General features: G+C 52.0%; 1 protein-coding gene across 3 annotated transcripts in view; it reads left to right on the top strand.

Moving 5' to 3' along the window:
- Por (cytochrome p450 oxidoreductase) overlaps positions 1-24,919 on the top strand; it is a 48,311-nt gene that overhangs the window by 16,134 nt on the left and 7,258 nt on the right. For all 3 annotated transcript variants that reach the window (XM_074075697.1, XM_074075699.1, XM_074075698.1), the window contains exons 2-3: positions 11,138-11,329; positions 24,081-24,129. In XM_074075697.1, coding sequence (XP_073931798.1) covers positions 11,151-11,329; positions 24,081-24,129 — 228 coding nt within the window. In that variant the 5' untranslated portion in view covers positions 11,138-11,150. The remainder of the gene's footprint in view (positions 1-11,137; positions 11,330-24,080; positions 24,130-24,919) is intronic.

Raw genomic sequence — 24,919 nt, 5'->3', positions numbered from 1 at the left:
GTCCTTCGGACCCGCACAGGATTGTGCACCTCAGTATCTCATCTTTCCTAGGCTCTTAGGGGTGTGTGTGTTTCACAAGGGTTGAAGGAAAGATCCAGGAACCTGTATTTAAATCTTAACTCAAAAACTTGAATTTTATTTATTTTTTGGCAGCACTGGAGTTTGAACTCAGGGCCTCACGCTTGCTAGGCTGGCACTCTTACCACTTGAGCCATGCCACCAGCCAGGTCAGAAACTCAGAGTTCAGCTCTATCAACGTTCTTGGCTGGTCTGTGGCCCAGTCCCTCGGGGCACGGACACTTATGTCACTGAGCCATGTCACACAGCCCTCTGTGGACATAGCTCACCATGACTCATTCTGTTTTAAGGCTTGCATGGCCAGCCTGGAGATGCCCTGAATTCTGCCCAGAGCAGGGTCCACTGGTCCTCGGTCTTCTCTGGCGGGGAGTGGCTCCACTTCCTGTACTGCCATCCTTCCCAGGCCCTCTTTCCCATGGTAGTCAAGTTTGTTTCTCTGGGGCTGTAACTGTCAGTCAGTCTTTACTGTGCTTCCATTTTGGGAGGGGCACCTTGGCACTGGCCTGCCGCATTGTCCTTTCTGTAAAAGGTAGAGGGCCTGGCGTCACCCGGGGTGCGGCTTGCTGCTGCTGTGTGTGTGTGTGTGGCGTGTTCGCGCATGGGGTTCTGATCACTCTCAGCAGATTGTTTTTCTGTTGATGTGCTAAGAGGTAGAAGCAGACATCAGAACTGGTCTTCCCAGAAATTGGCTGATACCGAGGCACACCTCCCAGCACTCTGTGTTTCTCTTTCCACATTCTTATACAAAATAAATTGAAGCACCAGGGGACAGTGAGGACACGAACCACCCTGAAGGCATGCAAAGCGTTTTGTGCCCACAGGTCACCTTGAGCCACCTCTGAATCATGCTACTGAATTGTACCCATGAAATGCCCTGCAGCGGGCTGCCAAAGGCTTTGAAGAGCCCTGGGTTGGGCCACTTGGAATTCAGGCCTGGCAGCCCAAGCCCCAGAGATGCTAGAAGTTGCAGCCATCAGCCCTTAGGGCTTGGTCAGCCAGACTTGTACAGAGCGATACCCACCCTGCAGAGTCATGCTGGGACAGACCTAGTGCTGGTAGCTGGTCACCTTCCCCTTTCACAGTGCTGCGTCAGACTCGTGGCGGTCATGTGTATCCAAATTAAGCTCTGTTATGTGGGGGAAAAGCCGGCGGCTGGAGGCATTAGATGTCTGGTGGAGCTCTCTAGGACACCACAGTCAAGGCCATGGCTGTGTTTTTTTGTTTTTTTTTTTTTAATGTTATTTTATTTTTTATTATTTTATTCATGGCAGCACTGGGGTTTTGGACTCAGGGCCTCACACTTACTAGGCAGGCATTCTTAACACTTGAGCCATGCCACCAGCCCCATGGCTGTGTTGTTGATGCAGCGTGGGCACCATCTCCAAAGTGACCTTCCTGCGGCAGCCTTCCTGCGGCCACCCCTCGCCCAGCTGTCCCTTTACAAAGCTCAACTCTTACCTTGTCACCACACCCCTGCTTGCAAATGCACTTCAGGCCCTGGTGGCCCTGCTTCCTGTTAGAAATGTTGTCATCCCCCTGGCCTGACCCGTGGACCCTGCTCATTCTTCATGAGCAGTTCAGATGCTGGACCCTGGGCACGTCTTGCCTGCCTCTTCCTCACTATCTTGCCCTCATCTTCCTTGTAGCTGTGAATGACATGGGTGGTGACTGCCCTTCCTAATAGGTGACAAACTCCCAGGCCAGATTGGAGGCTCGTTCCCCTCTTGGTTCCTGGCGTGAGACGGGCTCCCCTGCTATGGGCTGGATGCATGTCCATGTGACTTTGGTACTTGAACTTTCTCGAGAGCCCACTCCACATTGCTGTGCCTGCTCTGCACTTCCCAATATCTCCAGTGCTTTGGGACACACGGGTAGGTGACAAAATGGCCAGTAGGAGAGCGCTGGCACAGGCTGCAGGGCTGTTTGGGCAGGAGTGCTTGGTAGCCATGGGCACAGGGCAGTAGCTTGCAAGGCTACCAGGCACCAGCTTAGGCCTCCAGGGTCAGAATGTAAAGGTGGGTAGGCCCTGCTCGAGACCCTTGCACTCCTGTCTCAGATACAGTTCTAACAAGCGGGAGCGGGTTTCCCAGTCAGCACATCAGAGCAGCTGATGAGTGCAGGACCCACGTCAGGACTGTGGGCCCTCCTGTGGGGGCTTCAGCCCGCCTTCACCAGAGGACCAACCATGGCACCTGCAGAGATGGAGGAGCACGAAGGCACACAGCTGGACAATCTCCGAGCACCCAGGAGCCTCCTCTGCATGCATCAGTGGGTCCTGAGTAGATCACACAGTGACGGGTGGCTCCATAGAAATGTGGCAAAGGTGCTTCCCGTCGGACTCCAGGAAGACACAGGGAAGTCTTGATTTGTCAGGGCTGAGTGTGGTCCTCATGTTACGGAGAAGACACCAGAGGTCCAGGGAGGCTGAGTGAGCAGCGCACCGCTAGCAGCCAGCAGGACCACTTTGAGCTTTTACTTTTTTGTCACTTTTTTGTTACTTTTTTCCTCAGTGCATAGCTGTTTTTAACTAGGTGCACTGTTAGCGCGTGAACTTTCCCTCCAGGGGGCCTGGTAGTAAGTCTTTAGGCCTCGTAGGCCAAAGGCCAGGGTAAAATTGAGAATACTGTGCAAGTACTTATGGAACAGCATGGAAAACAACTTCCCAGGACATTTGTTGATAAAATTCAAACAATAATGAGGCGGGTGGGGCAGAACGGAATTAGAGCTCAGGACTGTCACTTTAGCCACTCCCAGCTCCTTCAGCTGTTAGTTGTAGGAGCTGGATTAATTTTGCCCTCGGGCTGGCTTTAAAGGGCAATCTCCCTACCTCTGCCTCCCACATAGCTGGGATTACAGGCACGCACCAGCATGCCTAGACTCTGAGTATAACTTTTTTTCCAGTACTGGGGTTTGAACTCAGGGCCTATATACCTCGAGCCACTCCACCAGCCCCTTCTTTTTGGTGGTTTTTTTCAAGATAGGGTCTTTAGAAGTGTTCACCTGGGCTGGCTTTGAATCTCGAACCTCCTGATCTCTGCCTCCTGAGTAGGTAGGATTGCAGGCGTGAGCCACTGACAACTTTCAATGTAGGTTTTCTAATAGAAGAATGGAATTACTTTAGTCAGGATAACATTTTTCTTTCATCAAAGTTTTTTCCTTCATCAAAATCATTTGCAAATATTCACCTGTTAATGAGGATCTGTAATGAGATTTTACATTTCGTCTTTGAAAATGACTTTTCACACTAATGGCCACTGTCAAATACTGATGGCCATCCATCCATGAGCAGTGATTTAATGGGGCATGTTAACCATTGGAAGGGAGCACTTACTCTGTTAGATTAGCCTGGTTTGTTTTGTTTTGTTTTGTTTTGTTTGCAGCTACTGGGATTTGAACTCAGGACCTTGTGGTTTCTAGGCAGGTGCTCTACCACTGCCATGCTCCAGCCTCTTTGCCTTTGCTTTGCTTTAGCTCTAGTTATTCTTTTGAAGAGGGTTTCATGCTATGCCTGAGCTGGCCTGGACCTTGATCCTCTTATTCATGCTTCCTGTGTAGCTGGGCTGACAGGCGTGTGCCACCACATCCAGCTTTTCATTGGTCTGAGATAGGGTCTGTGAGCTTTATTGCCTCTGCAGGCCTTAAACCAAGATGATGATGTCTGCCTCCTGAGTAGCTAGGATTGCAGGCGTGAGCCACTGCACCTGGCTCCACATATATATTTTTTCCCACCATCAGTTATAACACAGCCTAGCTCTCACTTCAGGTTGTATTAAGCCAGTGCTGTCTGTCCTTTGAGAATGCTGGTGTCGGTTCCTTGAATAAACATCACAGCAGCATTGGTAACATCTTCATAAAAGCCAAGGGAGTCTTGACTCCCCAAGGAAGCAGTGAAACCTGCTGTCCCCAGGTGTGATGTCACAGCCAGCAAGCACTTCACTACCCCTTCTCACGGTGTCAGGAAGCCAGGAGGGGAGCAGTAACCTCTGAGCTAGGGTTTGGTAGAGGTGTGGTGGGGAGGCTGAAGTCCCATCTGAAAGCATGGGGGTGGCACCCTCCCCTCCTTTCCCACCAGCAGGGGGCAGAGATGGCCAGCCAAAATTTAAATAAGATTCAGGGTCATATAATATTCAAAATGCCTAAGATATAATAAAAGAAAATGACTCATCATTCAAGGAATCAAGAAGATCTCAAGTTGAGTGAGATAGACGGTCAACAGTGTCAGCATCAAAATGACACAGCAGTTGGAATTACACAAGACACGAAGAGGAACCAGACAGACAGCTTAGAACTGGTGAAAAGCACAGTAGCCAAAGTAAGAAAGTAAAAAAAGTCTCACCACTGGGTGAATGGAGAAGGTAGAGGAAAAGACAGGGGTGAACTCAATGGAGCACTTGCCTAGCGTGCACAAGACCCTGGGTTTTATCCCCAGCATTACCAAAAAAAAAAAAAAAAAAAAGATTTAATCTTCACATCATTGTAGTCCCAAAAGGAGAGGAAAAAGAAGGTGAGGCTAAAAAGTTTTCAAGAAATAAAGGTGAGGACTGGACCGGAGGTGTGGCTTAAGTGGTAGAGCACCTGCTTTGCAAGTTTGAAGCCCTGAGTTCGAATCCCAGAACTCAGAAAAAGAAAGAAAAAGAGAAAGGGAGGGAGGGAGGGAGGAAGAAAAGAGAGAGAGAGGAAAGAAAGAAAGGGAGAGAGGGAGGGAGAGAAGGAAGGAAAGAATGGTTGAGAAATCTCCCCATTTAGAGATAGATGTAAATCTACAGTTTCAAAAAGCTAAGTGACCCCCTCCAACAGAAAAAAGATGAAGAAGTCCATACGAATGTCTTGCTTGAATGCCGCACTTCCTGGACAGCCAGTTAGGGAAGATTGTGTCACCCTTTCTCATGTCACCTTGGAGAGAGGAGTTACCGAACATCTCTGGTGGCTCAGCCTTGTTTGCTGATGGGAAGTTGCGTACACACTTCCTGCGGAATGACTTTGTGCTCCAGGGTTGAGCTCGGGCTGAAGGGGGCCCTTCTGTTCTCACCACATTTGTCTTCTCATAGACTGGTAGCAAGTGCTCCACCAGCGCTCTCTGGCCCAAGTGTCCACCTTGCTTTGTCCAGTCTGGTACGACTGGAGCTCCTGTCCTTCCCCCTGCTCTAAGGCTAGCAGAAACTGTCTGCTGTTGAAATCAGGAGGAACAGAGGTCAAGGCTGTCCATGTAGGGTCAGCTCTCCCAACGTGCAGGTTTTGCACCTGTGATTCAGCCACCTACAGATGGAAAGATATCAATAAACAGTACAAATAAAATGTAGTAACTATTCATGCAGCATTTCACTGCATCAGGTGTTACAGTCACTCCAGAGATGACTGAAGGTACAGGGGGCTGTGTGTAGGTCATATGCAAACGATAGGTCATTTTATAAAAGGAACTTGAGAATCGAAGGATTTGGGTATTCACGGGGTCCTGGAACCATTGCCTCTTAAATCTTAAAGGACACCTGTATAGTTTTTGCCCTCTGTGTGTATGTTATATTTTATTAAACTTTTGTAGAGACCTGATTTATTATAAGTGATCAGTTCAGTTCTGCTGGTGTTTTGAGTTGGGTAGACCTATGTGGCTAGTCTTTTGACATGTCTTTTTCTGTGCCTCATTTTATAGATGAGAACATTGAAACCAGCTGTAGGGAAGAGATTTGACCAGGGTCTCAGCCAGCTGGTGCCAGGGCTGTAGCAAGAGCCTGGTCCATAGCTGGGCATGGTGGTACACTTCTGTAATCCCAGCTACTTGGGAAGCAGAGGCAGGAGGATTGCAAGTTCAAGGCCAGCCTGGGCAAAGTTACCAAAACCCTATCTCCAACAAAGAATTCAAACAAAAGGGCTAGGGGTGTTGCTGAAGTGGCAGAGCGCTTCAGGGTTCGACTGCCAGTGCAGGAGAAAAAACGAAAGAGCCTGGTCCAGCGAGGAAGTTACTCTTCTTGTTTTTTCCTGTCCTCTTCTCCTCTCTCCTCCTCTCCTCTTTGCTTTTTCTTCCTGCTATTTCTGGCATACATGTTAGGCCTGTAGCCCTGCCTTGCCCTATGTTCCTTTGTCATGGGGGAGAAGAAGAAAGTCACAGACTAAACATCCTCCCAGAACAGAGTCACCCAGGCCTCTAGTGCAACCATCTTGTGGTCACCCTTACCACCACCCCCTGACATAAGGACAGTCAGAGGCCAGAATGACCAGAATTTCCCCATCAAAGAGTTTCACATTGTAGAGGTGGTTCCCACACTGTGTGAGGCCGGGTACCGCAGGGCACTGTGGCATAGAGGTGCCTAGTTTCCACATGCAGCAGAGTCCACACCATGGCCTTCCCTGCGAAGCAGCAGTGTGGATCCACGGTTTTAGCATTGGTTCATGCTGAAACATCAGTGCAAAGCTGGGTTTGCAGTGTTTGGACCTAACCACTTCCTTCTTAAGTACTTCTTGGTGGTGCTGGGGCAGTACTGGGGATTGAACTCAGGGCCTCGCAGGCACTCCACCACTGGAGCCACATTCCCAACCCTTCTACTTCTAGTTTGTTTTTCAGATAGGGTCTCGCGCTTTTGCTTGGGCCAACCTTGAACTGCATTCCTCCTACCACCACCTCCCGAGTAGCTGGGATTACAGGTGTGCACCACCACACCCAGCTTTGTTAACTACTTCTTTGGGTTTAGGGAATACCATGAATAATTTGCTGGGATATTAGGGGCTTCACCAACTGAAGAAGTTTGGGAATCCCTGTCCTGGGGGTTGCCAGGGAAACGCCGTTCAAGCCCAGCATTGTTCTTACATCTTCACCCTCATGTTAGCCACTCGTGCAAATTTTACCTTCCATGTGTCTTAGTATATTAATTTATTTTGCTCATTTGGAGAGGGGCTGGGCAGATGTGGGTATTTGTGCACTTCCATGGGAAGTGCTGCTTAAGTGGCTTACTGTGGGCTGTTCATGGCTTCAGCTCCCAGGTATGCTGGGTGTCCTGTGGGACCATGCTTTTTTTTTTTTTTGGCGGTACTGGGGTTTGAACCCAGGACCTCGCATTTGCAAGGCAGGCGCTGTATAGCTTGAGCCATGCCCACAGCCCTTCTTGCTTTCATTATTTTTTTGACTGGGATTACAGACATGTACCATTACAGTTTGTTGGCTGAGATGGGATCTCACTAAGCTTTTCCCCAGGCTGGCCTTGAGCCATGATCTTCTGAATCTTCACCTCCTGAGTAGCCTGAATTACAGGTGTGAGTCACTGCACCCAGTCCCCTCCTTGCTCGATTGCCTTCTTGCCAGCCTACTAGTGCTTCTTTACCCCAAGGTGCTAAAGATGCTGTTCTTCCCTATGGGGCTCATGCCACAAGACCGAGAGACACGGTATACAGCTAGATCTTCCTGGGTACACAGGGTGAACACAGCTCTCTCGGAAAGCTGGGGCTCCTTTTAGTTTTGTCACTTAGGCCCTCTATAGATTGAGGCCTTGGATAAAGTGATCACATGGGCTTTCTACCTCCCCTGTGTGGCTCCTGTGTGTCTGAGGATGATGCTTCAGAGTCCAGGCTGCTGGGAACATTATCTGTTTGTGTCTGATGTGCCAATGAGGAAGTTGGTCTCATTCGAGGCAGGCAGCACCTGTCCGTTTTCCTCAGTGGGACATGAATCTGCAATCTTGACTGAGCTCAAGGAAAAGGTGTCAGAGACAGCAAAGGAGGCTGGGTGCAGTGGTTCATGCCTGTAATCCCAACTACTCAGGGGACAGAGACCTAGAGGATTGCAGTTTAAGGCCAGCCAGGCAAAAAGTTAGCATGACCCATCTCAACCAATAGCTGGCATGGTGGTGTGTGTGACTGTGACCCCAACTACTTGGGGTATCAGTAGGAGGATCGTGGTCCAGGGCAGTCCAGGCAAAAATGCAAGACCCTGTTTGAAAAAATAAGCCAGCCAGGTGTCGGTGGCTCATGCCTGTAATCCCAGCTACTCAGGAGGCAGAGATCAGGAGGGTCAAGGTTCAATGCCAGCCCAGGCAAATACTTTTTGAGACCCTCTCTTGAAAATACTCAACACGCACACAAAAAAAAAAGTTTGGTGGAGTGGCTCAAGCAATAGAGCACCTGCCTAGCAAGCGTGAGGCCCTGAGTTCAAATCCCAATAACCACCACAAAAAGAAACAGCAAAGGGAGGAGGCACAAGACATGCTGATGGGCTGGAGTCTTCTGTTCAGATTGTAAAACCATTGCCGGTTCCTAGGATCCAAGAGGTTCCTGCATTTTGTTGAAGGTTTATTTGTTCAATACATTGTCATTAGGATGCCAGTCTGTGAACGAGGCAGAGTCCCCATGCTAGTGGCATTGAACCTCCAGTCAGGGACATGGCCAGCCTGAAGTGCTAAGAGCCATGAGGGGAAGGGGAGGAGTGATGGGAGCTATTTAGGTACTGAAGTCGGTCAAAGTCTCCCCGAGATGGTCATCGGAGCAGAGACCTGAGTGAAGTCAGGGAGAAAAACTTGCAGACAGTGATCTTGGGCAAAGGTCCTGAGGTAGGAGGAGGCCTTTGAGGAAGGGGGCGGGGAGTGGTAAGAAGTATGGGGGTGGGCTAGGGGTGTGGCTTAAGTGGCAGAGCATTTACTGCAAACAAACAAACAAAAAGGATGGGCACCCTGATATCCTGGAGTGGACTTCAGATTTTGTAGTGAGCAGAATGTAAAGCCATTTGGGAATTTTGATCGGGGAGGTGGTGCAACCTGACTTCCTCTTCAAGGCCCCCTTCGGCTGCTGTGTGGGGAGTGACCTGTCCATCAGAAGTCTCTTACAGTAGGTGGCAAAGATGTGATTATGTGGGTACAGATGCACTACTGTGCCTGCTCCTCAGCACCCCATCAACTTGAAATCCACCCACATGCTCTCTTTTCTGAGGTGCACTGTCAGCCACAGGTGGAGACTTCATGGGCATTTGTCTTTCCTTCTGGAAAGTAAGGGGCCTGGGCTACCTAGTGAGGCAGAGGTAGGAGGGCGGTGGGGCAGGGAGCCTTTTGGTGCCAGAGACTGGGGGCTTCTCTGTGCCAGCACATCTAGCACATCGGTCCTCAGTAGACAACTGGCTGGCTCTAATCTGTTACATCACGATTCTGCAGGACAGGTCCTTCCAGAATCCACCAAAGCTGGTTCTAACGCCCCAGTCTGGTTTGTAGAAAGTTGGCAGAAGGTGCGTGGGCTTGCCATAGGCTGTGGGTTGGGAGAGACAGACATGACTAGCACTGAATGAGCAGCACTTAAATAGAAGCAGTGCTGTTTGGGGACACCAGAGTCAAATGTGTCCTTGAATGTCAGGGAGCTGTAGCTCAGTGGTAGCACTCGTAAGGCCCTGGGTTCCATCACTGGCAGCCCCCAAAAGGTGGAGGGCTAGATGTGGTGGAGCACACCTGTAATACTAGCCAGGTAGAGCTCAAGATTTGAAGGTAGCCTGGGCAAAACTTAGCAAGACACCTGTCTCAACCAACAAGTCAGGAATCATAGTGCACATCTGTAATTCCAGCTATGCAGGAGGTGGAGGTAGAAGGATCACAGACAGAGGCCAGCCCAGGCAAAAACATGAGGCCCTATCCAAAAAAACCAAAAAACTAAAGCAGTAAAGGGCTGGGGGTGTGCTTGAGTGATAGAGCCTTGTCTGCCAAGCTTGAGGTCCTAAGTTCAAACTCCAGTACCTCCCCGCAAAAGGGGGTGAGTTGAGATTCAAGTCAGCTGTTGGAAAAGAAGCTCTGGTTAATGAGAAAGCAAAGAACCAGCTGCTTCTGAGTGGGGTGTAGAATGGCAGGACTGACGCCCGGAACTCTGGAGACCCTATAGTTTCCAGAAGGCAGTGACAGCAAATGGAAGTCAGACACAGAGCTAGCCCCTTTGGCCGGAGTTGCTGAGCTGACTCAGGCATTCTGATTGAGTTGTGGTAAAAGCCACCTATTTGGTCAGAGCCCCATTGCAAGGCAGAATGATGCAACTTCAGAGGTGAGCTCAGCCTGGCTGAAAGGGACCCAAGTGGCCTGCTTAGGGTTCAGGGACTTCTAACACAGGCATGGGTTGATTCATGTCAGACCTGCCAGGTTTCAGTGATGAATGAGCCAGTTGATCCTCTTTCTAGGAAGCAGGTTGGTAAGTTGAAGGTCCCTAAGGCCACCATGGGTTCAGTGACTCAACCAGGATTCACAGAGGTCAGGAAAGGTTTTTACTTAGGCTTAGGGTTTAAAACAGCAAGAGGATGCAGACTAAAGGGCCCAGAACCAAGGACATGGAGGACTGAGTGTGGTGGTTCATACCTGTAATCCCAGTACTTGGGAGGCAGAGGAAGGAGGATCACAGTCCAAGATCGCATGAGACCCTATCTGAAAAACAACTAAAGCAAAAAGGGCTGGGGGCATGGCTTAAGTGGTAGAACACCTGCCTAGAAAGCATGAGTCCCTGAGTTCAAACCCCAGTACCATCAAAAAAAAAAAACAAAAACAAAAAGCAGGGTCCAGGAGAAGGCAGGTGGGAGCATCTACACCTGGAAGCTCCGACTCTGGCTCCAGCTGCCCTGGCTGTCAGTCTGCTGCAGAAGTTCACCATAAATCACTGTCAGCATCCCTGTGTGCGTGCAAGGCCAAGCTCTCGGGTAGATACGGACAGTCTTCTCAAGCAGGGTGCCCGGGCTCAGAGGTTGTTTCCCAGGAGCCGTTTGGGAACTCCTGGACTTTGAGCACTCCAGGACTTGGGACAACCCAGGGGGACAGGCGCGTGCAGGAAGTGTCTGCCTCTCCCTGGGCCGTTCTTTGTGGGATTGGATGCTTATGGCACTGGGAGCCCCTGGCTGGTGCCCGGACTGTGTGCAGAGGACCCAGCTTGTAGCCAGGACGCACCCTTGCTGGAGTGTAGCCTGTGGGGTCATCGGCTGTGTGAGTCTGTCCAAGGTCCCTGTGCAAGGTCGCAGCTTCTGGGCAGTGAGCACCTCCTGGGCATGAAGACCCCCAAGCATTCCACGGGCAGCCCCCACCCTCAGGCGCATCCTCACTCACGCCTGCTGTCTCTCTCCTGACAGTTCTGTCGTCGATATGGGGGACTCCCACGCAGACACCAGTGCCACTGTGCCTGAGGCGGTAGCGGAAGAAGTGTCCCTGTTCAGCATCACGGACATGATTCTGTTTTCCCTCATCGTGGGTCTGCTCACCTACTGGTTCCTCTTCAGAAAGAAAAAAGAAGAGGTACCTGAGTTCACAAAACTGCAGCCAATGTAAGTGATGCTGCTCAGAGTCCCCGTTGTCACTTCTCTTTCTAGGTATTCTTGGCACCTCTCACCCTTCCAAGCAGCACCCTGCACTTGGGCCCCAGACTGGCAGAAGCCAGGTGTCTTGAGCATTTTAGGTCGAGCTTTGGGTTTGGCCCCTCTGATAAACTGAGTTAAATCTGCCTTATAATCCTGATGAGTCGCAGCACATTAGAGTCTGGGGTGTCCTTTTATATCTTTGTCATATTGGAATGTCACAGGACCCACTCCGAGCAGAACACGCTGTGGTTGATGGTATTAAGGGAACCCCCTGAAGTCATCCTGGTGCCAGCAAGTGGCAGGGCTGGGGTAGGAACCCAGTTTTGGTTTTCTTCCAAGCCCAGAATCCTTGTGTTTTATGAGTGGCTGGTAGAGGTGCCTTTTGTGACACAGTCGTTCCTGGTTGGTTTTCTTTCTGTTCTTCCCAGAGGCTGTGATGGGCCCAGGGCTCAGCAAGTGGGAGTAGTAGTGCCAGGCTGGGAACTGTGTCCTATAGCCAGGTGTTAGGCAGGTCTTTAAGGCAGAGCCGCACCCCAAAGCTGAGAGAAAGGCAAATGAGCTGGAATGCAGCTTCTCCCAGGGTGTGGTGGCAGAGACCTGGTACCAAGTGCATTCCAAGTGTTTGTGGCGACAGGTGAGGTGCATGGGAGGAGGGGCCAGGTGTCAGGTCCCAGCTTCCAAGCTGGCCCTTGTTGGGTCATCTGTAAAGTGGTGGCGCTGCCCAGCCCAGAGGAGGACATGGGCGTGTGGGGAGCCGCCTGTGCATGGTTCTCAGCACTGCTGCTCTGGCCTTGCAGGATGGACTTGATGTTGCACTTCTTGACCCAGGGAACCCTCAGGTTCTGACACACTTGTGTTTTGTTGGTTATAGTTGCTTCTCTTTGCCAGAATGCTGAGACTATTCCTGCTCATAACCGTAAATTCTGTCCTTACCTGGGTGTGCTGTCCTGCACTATACACGTCCCTGCCATGACTGGGGACTTCCTGAATGTCCTTCAGAGAGCAGTGGGGAAAAGAGATCAAGGTTGTTGGAAGGAAGCCTGTGAAATCAAATTTAAAAAATAAATAAAGTTAAGCTGGGCTCTGTAAACAAAGGCCTGCAATCCCGAAGGATCATGAGTTTCTGCTGGCCTGACTTACAGTAGTGAGATTCTGTCTCAAAAAAAAAAAAAAAAAAAAAAGTAAAGAAAATGTGAAGACAGACAGCTGAATCAGGTGGCCTCTACTCCGTCTCCAGCAGGAGACCAGGGCAGGCCCAGGAGAAATTGGTACCAGCCAGGCCTCCATAGTCTGTTTGTGTGGACTTCTCACCAAAGGACAGGACATGTGCCCAAGGCATGCCGGTCATAACAACAGCACCCCACAGAAACCCTAGCATCCCCCATCCCCACCAGCACATGACACCCTCTGAGATCACTGCTGGCCTCCCAGAGCCGCTGAGTTTAGTGTGGGCTGTGATTTGTGTATTCTTCACCTGTAGGTAAACCACAAGTCACACTGTTCTTCTGGGGATGGCCTGGGGCTGTCACCCACAGCTTCCCACCTGCATGTATTTCTCTCGGGTGCCCCTCAGTGTGAAATTGGCTCTTTTTTTTCGGTGGCACTGGGGTTTGGTCTCAGGGCCTCATGCTTATTAGGCAGGTGCTCTACCACTTGAGCCACATCCTAACCCCCACCCTTTTCAGTTTTTTGGTTTTTGTTTTTTTAGATAGGATCTCACCTGTTTTGCCCAGGGCTGGCCTTGGACCAGTACCTTCTTCCAAATTGCTAGGATTTCAGGCATGAAACACCATGCCTGGCTTGTTTGCTGAGATGGAGTCTTACTAACTTTTTTCCCTGGGCTAGCCTCAAACTGTGATCCTCCCACTCTCAGCCTCCTGAGTAGCTGGGATTACAGGTGTGTGCCACTGTGCCCAGCCCGAAGATGTTCTTTTGTTTTCTTCTGGATTAATTTTCTGTTTAGCTGTGCAATCCATTCGATACTGACGTGGCTTTCTGTGTGAGCCATTGTATCACACTGCGCGTTTCCTGTGATTTCATGACTGTCATCTTGGTACCTGGTGGCTTTGTTCTTTTAAAATGAAAGTGAAACCAAACACCTGCCGAGACTTGTTGCACTGGATTGAATTCTCTGCAGTACTTTGGGGAGGGCTGTCATCCTATCATTACTGTGACCTTTATTTCACAGCTGTAGTTTTGTGTCCCCAGGGCGGTCCTTTTGAGCTGTTTGCAGTAGTAATAAAGACTGTAAACGAAGAGCATTCGGAAGCATCAGGCCATCTTTGGTGACAAGTTTGTGCCCACTCGGCCTGGCCTCTTCTGTGCTCCCTGAGCGCCCTCCTTGGTGGGTGGGGGGTTGATTTGCAGAGATGTCTGCCTCTGGGACAAACCGAGGCTCAGTGGCTGGGTTTGGTTTGCAGTTTTGGTTTGGTTTGGTTTGGTTTTTGGTGGTACTGGGTTTTAAACCAGGGCCTCGGGCCGTACCCCAAGCACCACAGGAACGTTTTCACTATTAGGGCATTAAAAACCTGACAGTGCCACTTAAACCGCAGACATACAACTTCTTTTTCTCATTACTGGGGATTGAACTCAGGACCTTGTGCTTGCCAGGTAAGAGCTCTACCATTTGAGACCCCCCCACCCCACTCCCATGCCTTCAGCATGTTCGTTGAAATTTTATCCCAGTTCTTGTGTCAGGCAGGAGAAGAACTCAAACAAGACTTGAGTTCTTAAAGATTCAGTGAAAGTAACAGTAAAGCTTATTGGGAAAGGAATAGGCTTTCAACAGACTGAAAGCTGGTTGTCTCTACAGCGAGAACAAAGAAAGGGGTCAGGTTGGGGTGGGGAGGTGTGAGAGAGAGAGAGAGAGAGAGAGAGAGAGAGAGAGAGAGAGAGAGAGAGAGCGCCATTTCCTGTTCCTCACACAGGAAATGGGAGCAAAGACTCAAGATGATGGTCTGCTAGTCTTACGCCTGACAGCTGGGGGAATACAAGCGGGCAAAGGTCATGCGTCCCGGTGGCTGGGATGGCTGTTAGAACAGGGAGGGTCATTCTGGCTCCTAGGGTGACTTCTTGGATTTGGGTTATTGTTTTGTTAAGAAAGAACTAGACAATTCTTAAGCAGGAACTAGACAATTACCTGCTCTAACTGATGGAGAATTTGTTTGAAATTCTTAACCTTTGCTTTATCTAACTCTTAGGTTTTGATGGCTAGGGTGTGGGTTTCTCTTGGGTAGAGAGTGAATTAAGCTTTATGGGGAACTTCAAACCAACTGTGATAGCCCCTGGCTATCTGATCTTAAATAGAGATTAGTGGATTTGGGAAGGTGAATTACAGTGATTTTTTCCCCCCATTTTCCTTTTGTGGCCACCGCTTATGTCTACCTGCTTACCTAGCAAGTGGACCTGGCCACACCTGGCCCCAGGTGATCCCTGCTCCGCATCTGGATGGATGGGCTGGGATGTAGCTCAGTGGCAGGACACTTGCCTAGTGTGCCCAGAGACCTGAGTTCGATCCCTAGCACCAAAGAAAGACAGAATTCCCCATCTGAATGGGGCTTGCCCTCTCTGGTCACCCCCCCACCAGATGACTCAGGCTGCTGTGCCTATGGCTGTGGCCCTGGCCCTGAAAGGCTCCCTAGCTGCCCCCTCCCACCCCTGGCACGAGAGGGTGATCCAAAGAAAAACAAAGCTTTTTATTTTGGAACATTTCAGACAAACACCAAAGTATAACACAGATAGAGCAGGAACCCTTAGCCCCATCGCCCAGTTTAACAAAAACCAGCTCTGGACTGTCCTGTGTCTCACCCCTACCCCACCGTGCCGCTCCTGGGTTATTTCAAAGCAGTCCCCAGAAATACTATTTTATCTGAAAATATGTGTCTTCTGAAGGTAAAGGACTCTGGAAACATCCCACACACGCTGTCACAGTCCTGGGGGTCAGGGGTCAGCAGCTCTTCTCAACATTCCTTCCTGGCTCCCTGTCTGTCTGGTCAGTGTTTTGTTTGAGATTGTTAACGGCTTTTGTTTGTTTGCTTTTAAATCAGGGTCTTAAGAAAAATACAGGCTCTAAATAAGACCCATGTACTACAATTGATGAATAAACCTCTCTCTTTTGGGGTTATATTTTGGGGTATTCTCCCATATGGTAAGGTATAAGTTGCATACAGTAGAGTCCCCCACCTTTTTTTGGGGGGTGGTCAGGGTGGAACCTCACACATTCACACATGCCAGCGCTCTTCCAGTCACATCCCCAGCCCTAAAATCCCCCCTCTTCAACGGTACAGTTGAGTCACAACGGATGTGTTCAGTTTCATAGTCAGTATCCCAGGGAAGACGTACAACATTCCATCATCCCTGTCCCCCTACACCGTGTCCCTTTGCGGTCTGTCTCATCTCCCCTCCCCCCGCCCCAACCACTGATGTTATTTCTGCCACTGTAGAAATAGTGTCACATGGGTGGAGGGGCTCTGGAGCCGCGACCTTCTGTGCCTCAGCTTTTCCTTGTGGATTACTCGACGTCCCTTTGGTCCCTTGTCCCTCCCTCATGGTGTTCTTTTGGAAGACACCCATCTGTCATCCCACAGTGCCCCACAAACTGGGGTTTGCTGCTTTGGTCCTCCTGGGGCTTGTTTTGAAACCCACGAAAGATCCCTTTTCCCCAAGTGACCTTTATTTTGGGACTTGCTTTTGTCAGAACACCCAGCAAAGCCGGGAGTCAAGGCTTCTGGTATCGCACTGTTTATGGCCACCATTATCTTTTGTGTCCGTCAGGGTCACTTTCTGTAGAGATGTCCTTGTGCTACCAAACATGAGAATAAAAACATAGATGAGCCTCACAGAGAGAAAAACCTGTGGACATGCAGGGTGGGCCGGCCCAGTGCCTGGCACTTCTGCCCTCTTTGGAAATGAGCAGGAAGTGGCTCCTCTGCAAACACAGGCCTAGGGCTTCTGACTGCTGAGGGGCCGTCACCTGCCCTTCTAGGTCCTGATGGGAACCAGTGGGTTTTGCCATTCCAGCTAGCACCCAGAATGCCAGGTGACGTGGCATGTGGAGCAAGCAGCCGCCACCCACCTGATCTCATCCTCCTGACCTCAGCGGGCATTGCTGGGGTGGGGAAGCGCTTGCTATCAGGGCTCTCTGTGTGCCAGGCATGAGGGGCACAGGGTTAAAGCAGGGTCAAGTTCAGGTCAGGGAGAAAGGTGGTACAGAGTGGTAGCTGGGGCAGTGGCAATGCTGGGGCCAAGCCCCACGGGGTTGTCAGGGATGAGAGGGAAGCCACAGAGGAGGCTGGGAGACGGGGCTGCTCAGGCAGGGCTGTGTGTGCAAGGACAAGCAGGACCTACCCTGGGTGTAGGTCGCCAAGGAAGATGGGTCACCATGGGTCAGGTCACAGAGGAAGCTGAGACAGGAGAGTGGAGGCCTTCTGTGGGGCTTTCCACCTTCACTAAGTCATAATCAACTGGTCGGGATTTAAAGTGAGACAAGGCCTGGTGGCTGAAGCCTGTAATCCTAGTGGAAGGAGGGCAGGAGGGAGATGGAGGTGGACAAATGTGTGGTTCAAGGCCATCCTGGGCAAATAGTTCATAAGACCGAATCTCAACCAAAGGCACACACCTTGTTGTCCCAGCAAGTAGGGAACACAAATAGGAGAATCGTTTTATGGCCCAGGCATAAAGTGAAGCCCTTTCTCAAAAAATAACCCACACAAAAGGGCTGGCGGAGTGACTCAGGTGGTAGAGCCCCTGCCTAGCAAGCATGAGGCTCCGAGTTCAACCCCCCAGTACTGCTTAAAAAACTGTACAGCACGCTTTAGTCCATGCACCTGACACTGACAGGAGCTGGGGACCTGAGCGAGGAGCCCTTTGGAGTTGGGTGGGGGGGTCTGGCCCAGAGCAAGAAGATGGGTCAGAGGCTGGCAATGCTGCGGGGCACCTGAGTCCAGCTGGAGGGCAAGGCACAAACAGCAGAAGACATCTGCAGACTGGAGAAAGAGCCCTGTGTGGGCCTTCTGTGGTGAGTCCCCGTCCTCCCAGCCTCCAAAGTGGACGATGCTCACCCAACCATCGCCAGCCCTCCACGTGGGGGGAGCATCTGGACATCTGCTCCCCTTTGGGACTCATGGGCAGCAGTGCTTGCTGTCATGCTTTAAACATGTGGCCAAGCCAGTTCGGGGACATAGTAAACTTGTCAGGCCTCCAGCTCAGGAGTTCCTTTCCCTCCCCTTTGTGCTCATTCCTGCCACCCCCCTCCCCTGGGCTCTTGTCATGGCCACCTCACCTCTCCTTCCCTCCCCCTTTGGTTGCTCCTGGTGGCAGGGCCACTTTGTGATACTGTCATGTCATCTTAGTGTCTGAGGTGCCCTTTCCCTGACATTGCCTGGGCAAATAGCCTTGAGCAGGTCCTCTGTCCTGGGAAGGGTGGTGGCTATTTCCATCTGGCACCTGCCAAGTGGGTCCAGTCCCAGGACAGTCTTGGGACTGTCCTACCAGCAGTACAGAACACTGGGCTGATTGTAGCTTTTTTGGGCTGTGTGGATTTGCTTGTGGAGTTCTGCTTGGTGTGCTTGTGACCACATGCCCAAGGGACAAGGGTAGGGGACCATGAGGGATTGACAGCCCCCTGAAGCCTTAGAGCACCTGGAGTGACAGGCCGAGGATTCTGGGGGCCTGTGAGCTATGCCTGGGTCCACTCAGGTTGTGGCGGGGAGAGATCTCCCTGAGCCTGGCACTGGCTGCTGTGGCTTTGCACTGAGCCCTGCTACCCTGGCTGTAAAACAGGGCAGGTGCTTTCCCCTGTGTCATGGGCGGGAGGGGGGGGGGTGCGTAAATGAAGTAAAACCTCTGTCAATGCTAGCTGACATACAGCAGGCGCTCACTAAGTAGCAGCTCCCAGTCCCTTTTTGTCTCTGAACTGAGACCTTGCACACCTGTTTCAGCTTCCACCTGTGAGGCCAGCTCCCTCCTCACACAGCTGCCACTGGCCCTGTCCCTATTTTTTTTTTCTTGTGGTACTGGAATTTGAACTCAGGGCCTCACATTTACTAGGTAGCCCTTTTTTTGTGATGGGTGTTTTTTGAGGTAAGGTCTCAGGAACTATTTGCCCTGAGATCGAATGGTGGTCCTCCTGATCTCTGACTCCTGAGTAGCTGGGTTTATAGGTGTAAGTTGACACTCGGCTCCTAGTTTTTATTTAAGCTCAGCAAAGCACTTCCCATTGTCACCAAGGCAGGTCTGAAGTTACCCAGGACCCTAGGGAAGCCATCTTCCTGCCATAGTGGAGGTCACTGCCCCTCCTGCCATGGTCAGTCTGCTGTACTTCCGCTGCCATTGTGTCTGGGGCCTGGCCTCCGACATGAGACTGCCAGGAGCGTTCAAAAGCAGCCTCCCATGCACGGAAGGTGAACTCAGCCGCAGTTCTCAGGAGTGATTCACTGCCTTGCCTGGGGCAGGAACCAAGCTGGGTGTCCTGGTTCACCCTGTCATTCCTCCTTCCCCTTCTCTCCCTGTCCTCTGGCCACTCTGTAGGCAGAACTACTGCTCCCCATGACGGCTGGGGAGGCCTAATTGGAACCTTTCACAATCTGCTCTGGACCCACTTGGTGTCTGAGCTTGGGGCTGGGTCAGCTGCTTACTCGCATGATGGCCTGCCCGTGCTGGGTGCCTCAAAGGGGCTCCCTTACAAACATGGAGCTGGCTGTCCCCTGTGCATGTGGCAGGAGGATAAGGTGCGTTTGTCCCACAGCCCACAGGATGCTCCAGCTGACACAAAACGAGTGTCACAGGCTCCCCAGCTCTTTCCTGGGGGGAAGACAGGACCCCAAGACACCCTGGCTGGGCTCAGCTGGCTTCCTTCATGGGATGACAGTCCCGCCATAGCAACCTGCACACACTCGTCGTCTTGGGCTGGAAGAGCTTTGTTCCCCAGATGCGGCTTCCTTTTTTTTCTTTTTTCATTAGGAAAGGGGAGGGTGTGGGAGAATGGCTCAGATATAAACAGTTACCACGGAGACCGAGTCAGCCTGGAAAGGTTTCTCCTTCCCTCGGTCCATACAGAAGGGGGGGTGCCCCAGCCGCAGGGGATCACGGGAGGCTGTAGTCCCAGTGCCGATTCCTCCTAGCTTGGAGCTGCCAGATGTTAAGAGTTTTCCGGCTCGTGGGGCAGAGACAGGCAGGGGCACCCAGAGTTTCCAAGAGGACTTGGGGGTGTCCGGCAACACTTTCAGAGTCCCTGGGCCCAGACAGCCTGCCCCATCACTCCGACAATGGACACAGCTGAACTTCCTGCCTGCTGCCTCCCTGCGGTCTGCAGCAGAGCGCCGTGACCTTCTGTTTTCCTTAAGTGCCCAAGTCGGGCAAGAAGCAATGGGGTGTGCATACTCATCTCCGAGGGAGGAGCCCGCCCCAGGAAGGTCAGTTCAGCCCAAGTGCATCCAGACTGAGTGGGGGACCCCACGGGGGCCTGAGCAGAGCTGTGAGCACTCTCGGGGCTGTTTCTCCAGTCCTGGGGCCTAAGCCAGGAGATGGGTTCACAGGCCACATTTCCCTGCTTTCTGGAGAGGGGACCTGGCCTGGAAGCTAGGAATGCCCTGTTCACCTCACCTGCAGAGGACTAGGGGCCTGTGCAAGTCGGGTCAGAAACTGTAGGCAGGGAAAAGCCAGGGCAGAGCTCTCTGTGGCAGAGACCTTCGGGCTGAGCAGGTGACTTCAGCTCCCCTGAGACCCGCCAAGCAGGCCTTGGGGTGGAGGGGTCTCAGCTGCTCCACAGGCAGGCCCCTTACCCAGCGGGGGCTTAGCAGGACTGCGCCAACACAGTGCCTCCTTCACCTGCTCTGGCTCCCCCTGAGGCGGCTGCCCCCCGCCAAAGTCCCGGAAGGTAGCCAGAGTCAGGCAGGGGAGAAGGTGGAGAGCTCTTCCTGTCCCCGGATGGAAGCTGAGGAAGAGACAGGCTTTGAGCCTCAGAAATGTTAGGTCTTCCATGAGAACCTTACTCTTGGGTGGCGAGGGCTCACACTCCTTGGCCACCCTGTGACATCTTCAGCCAGAGCCACCCCCAGGCTGCTGGAAAAGGACTTGAGCTCAGCCGCAGCGGTATGGTCCTCGGCAGGCCCTTGGCAGCCTGCTCCCTGTGGCATTCTCTCTTGGGAGCCATTTCCTGCCCCTGAGAGAGGGGCTGAGCTCTTCCAAGAGGCCTTTGCTATCCTCTGGCAGTGACTGCCTGTGGTCCCCACTCCTTTCTGTTCCTGCCACGTGCCCAGTCCATCCACAGTCTCAGCCTGTGCCACCTTGTGGCCTGGGTATCTTCACAGCCACAGACTAACCGACAGCTGTCTGCTTCCCCTGGGTGTTAACCAGGTCCCCGGTGCTGTGCAGGGCATGGGAAGGGCTGTGAGAGGAGCCTGGGGTCTCCAGAGAGCGGGGCTTGTCCCTCAAGCCTGCCCCTGATGTGTGGCTCTTTCCCTCCTGCTGTGATTCCCCTGGGACCCTGTCTTCCTCAGAAGACACAGGTGAGGTGGCATGGTGCCCGTCCTTGGGCCACCCGGGTAGGTTCATGCTGCCCATAGAAAAAGGATAGCCTGGCACTCCCGGGGTCCCTGGGGTTGTCTTATGTCCCTCTCCCCTGCAAACCTTGGAGATGTGGCTCCTCTAGAAACACTTGTCCTTTGAGCAGACACAGGAGTTGGCTTTTCAGCTGATGTCAGACCTTTCAAAGAGGGTAGTGACTGAGGTGGATGCCTGGAGGCCTCCATCCAGATGCTGGACAGGGGGTCAGGACTGACCACCCAGGAAGGCCACGCCTCACTATGTATTTAGTGCCAGGCCTGTGCTGGTCAGCAAAAATGCACAAATGTGTCACCCCTCCCACCACCACACCACCATGGAAGTTCTTAAAGCCAGGCCTTAAGTGTTGAAGACGGTGACACCCTTATGTTGAGGGACAGATGGGGATGCCCTGAAGAGGAAGTTCCAGTTCTGTGGTGGAGGACCGCAGGAGCTGATTGGGCCCAGGGATCAGGAGTCTGTGCGTGTGTCCGCTCGCACATGTGGGGAGGAGGCTCAGCCAGAGCATGGGGCAGCCAGTGGGGTGCTGCACGATCCATCGGCCTCTTGTTAAACAGCCCTGACCCTGCCTACCTGGTCCTGCTAGTGCCCTTGTCCTCACTGCTGTAGCCTCTAGGCCAACCGTGAGTCTAGGCCTACGGGCAGCACTGCCTCAGATAAAAAGGCAGAGTTGTTGGGAACAGAAATTAGCCCCCAGCACAAGAGACCCCAAATCCCTCACCGCTGGGAAAAAGCCACTTTTAGCATCTTACCATGGGTCGTGTGGACTTTTGAACACACTGGCATTCTGTTATCAGATTACTTTTTTGGTATAAAGTTTTAAGTTTTTATTTATTTATTTGCAGTGTTGTGGGTCAAATCCAGGGCCTTGCACGTGCTAGGCAGGCATTCTGTGTCTCATTGTCTTGCTGTGTAGCCCAGGCTGGCATGGAACTCATGGTCTTCCTGCCTCAGCCTCCCAATTGTTGGGATTATAGGTGAGCACTACCACGCCTGGCTAGAATGTTTGTTGAAACACAGTATCTACAGAAAGGGGTATGTGTGCATCCTCAGCGTACAGATGGATGAATGGGTGCTAACTGTCGCCACCCAGGCCAGCAAGCCCCAGGAGTTCCCTCCTTATCCTGGCTCTTATCCTTCATCCTGGCTTTGTCCCCACAGGTTGGTCATTTCCCTGGCTTCCCACAGTCAACATGGTGTCTGTGAGATCCGTCCACCTTAGCATCTCATAAGGGCTCGTGGATGACTTGTTCCTTTGCACTGCTGCTGGGGGAATGGCCCATCCTGTCCTCAGATGTAGCCTAGTGGGTTTATTTGCTGCAGGAGCCCATGGTCATTTCCCACAGCAACACAGACTTGACACCCTGTGAGTGTGACGATGCGCAGGTGTGAACGCGCTCTCTCAGCTGTGCGCCCAGGAGAGCTGATGACTGAGGGCAGACGGAGCACTGTGGCAGATGCTGGCACAAGAGGACATGCCACACCAGCAGGGCACAGGAAGTCCACTTGCTCCACTTCATCCCTACCTTCAGTGTTGCCAGTGTTAGTAGTTTTTGCCATTCCAGCAGGTAGAACATGGATCTCATGCAGCTCTGTTTTCCTTTCTCTGGAAACAAAAGTGCCTGTTTAAGCAGGGTGTGGTGGTTCATGCCTGTAATCCCAGGCCTTGGAAGGCAGAGGCAGAATGATCTCGAGTTCCAGGCCAGTTTAGGCTACATAGCCAGACCCTGCCTCAAAAAAAATGAAGGAGGGGGAGAAGGAGGAGCAGGTGCCTGTTGAAGTCTTGACAGTTTTACTGTTGACTTGCTTGTTTTTTTTTCCTTTTTTTTTTGGCAACATTGCGGCTTGAACGCAGGGCCTCACCCTTGCTAGGTAGGAGCTCTACCACTTGAGCCACTCCACCAGCCCTTTTTTGGGATGGGATTTTTCAAGATGGTGTCTTGCAAATTATTTGCCTGGGCTGACCTCAAACCTCAATCGTCCTGATCTCTGCCTCCTGAGTAGCTGGGATTATAGGCATGAGCCTCCGGCAGTCTTTTTCTGATTGATTGACTCCTCGAATCTCCATCCATGTCCTTGGTCAGGTTTGCGTATGCTGCAAGGGTCCCTGCCTGGGCCTGGCTTGTGTTTCATTCCCTTATCAGGTCATCTTAAACAGGTGCAGCTGTACTGGAGCCTTCAGACTTGTTGCCGCATTCAAACAGCTACGTTTCAAGCAGCCTGAAGTTCACCAGCAGAGCAGGGTGTTTCTGCCTCGCTGTCTCTGGCCAGGCTTGGGCTTTGGCGAGGGTCCTTGGTGAAGCCCTGTGGCTCATTATGACACCCCTGCAGGCCTGGGGCAAGAGCAAAGGGAAGAGAAGGGACAGAAAATGGAGAGGCTGAGGCAGGGGCCAGACCCTGGGGCAGTGGAGGTAGCAAGTACATGGGTCAGGCCCATACCTATCCCAAGGGGGCTGTGCCAGGCTGTGGCAGGTAGGAACATGGAGCAGAGACAGTGAGCCTCGGCCCCAGCTCAGGACAGGGAGGGTATTTGAGGAAGCTGATACACGAGCACGGTGCGCAGGGAGGAGCTGAGGTCTGCAAGTGCGTGAGCGTTCGGTCCCGGTGACTGTCACATAGAGAGGCGTGTTAAGTCAGCACACTGGGCATGGCTGATGGAGTGACAGGCAAGGCAAAGGACAGATTCTGAGGGGATGTGTGTAGCCCACCCTGAGGGCTGTGGGAGCCATTGAAGGATTTAGGGGGAGCAGGGTGGGAGCACAGTCGAAGTCTCTTCTACCAGGAGCTGCGTGAGGTAGCGATTGGGGAGGAGGAGGTTGGAAGTGGACATGAGGTGAGGCCAGGGGGACCTTTGGCCATGGGCGGGGAGGAAGAGAGACAGGAAAACTTTGACCTCTTCTGTGTTAGAGGGAAGCAGGTTCCCATCTCTGGGGATGGAAGGTTTTTGCAAGATATTGGTATCACAAGAGTTTTAAGGTTAAACTATAGGGGAAGGAGGCTACTTTACCAGCCAGAACCCCCAGCCTGCTCCTCTAGCCCCAGGCTAGACAGACATCAACTGCTGGCTTAGTCATGGGGAGTGGCACAGGGGACCTGCCTCCCAGGACCCCATCCCATTACAACTGAGTCTCTCATCTGTCGGGCTCTTGTTTTTCAGGACCCCCTCTGTCAAAGAGAGTAGCTTCGTGGAGAAGATGAAGAAAACGGTGAGTTTTCTCTCTGTGTCTGCTCTCTGTGGTGAGGCGTAGCCCGCACCAGCGGGAGCTGGGTGGGCAGCACTTACAGGCCTGCTTGCCCATGGGTGTCTTCCCAACGGAGCTCCTGGCCGCTCCGCTCTTGCTGGGATGCTTTGCTTTGCTTTGCTTTTGAAGGGTAAGACCAGGCCCTCGTCCCTCTTGTTATCAGAGTTTGGAGTTTGACAGTTTTCTAGGTTAAAAAATGTATCTCACTGAGTATGGTCGTGCCATCTGTAATCCCAGCACTGAGGCAGGAGGATGGCGCGTTCAAGGCCAGCCTGGGAGATATGTGGATCACCCTTTCTCGCACAGCTGACTGAACAACCCTGTCCTAGCGTCCATCTTCTCCCGCTGGCTTGAGATGGACCATGCTCACGCGCGTAGTTCCCATTTGTGGTCGGTCTGTTCCCTGTCCTGGTGTTTACCTCTCTGTCTGTTCACAGCTGGTGTCTTGTGATTTAAATTGAGGTTTTGTGATCTGTTGACCATCTTGTCGTGGTACACCCTAGCCCCTTCCCCATTGCTCTTCTCTTTCATGGTTTTGCCGGGTATTATTTTACATTCATTGGTTTGCGGCACTGGGGTTTGGACTCAGGCTTCATACTTGCTAGACAGGCGTGCTTCTGCTTGAGCCACGCCTCCAGTCCTCTGTCGTGCAAGCAAGAGCTTCATCGCTGGGATCTGTACTCCATACGAGCGGCCATTGTAAAGTAGCGCAGAGTTTTGGAACATCATCCCAGTCTTTTATTTTTGTGGTGCT

The sequence above is a fragment of the Castor canadensis genome, chromosome 6, assembly GCF_047511655.1.
Source record: "Castor canadensis chromosome 6, mCasCan1.hap1v2, whole genome shotgun sequence".
Lineage (NCBI taxonomy): Eukaryota > Metazoa > Chordata > Mammalia > Rodentia > Castoridae > Castor > Castor canadensis.
Note: the sequence above shows the minus strand (reverse complement) of the source record. Positions and strands in the feature narration are given on the sequence as shown.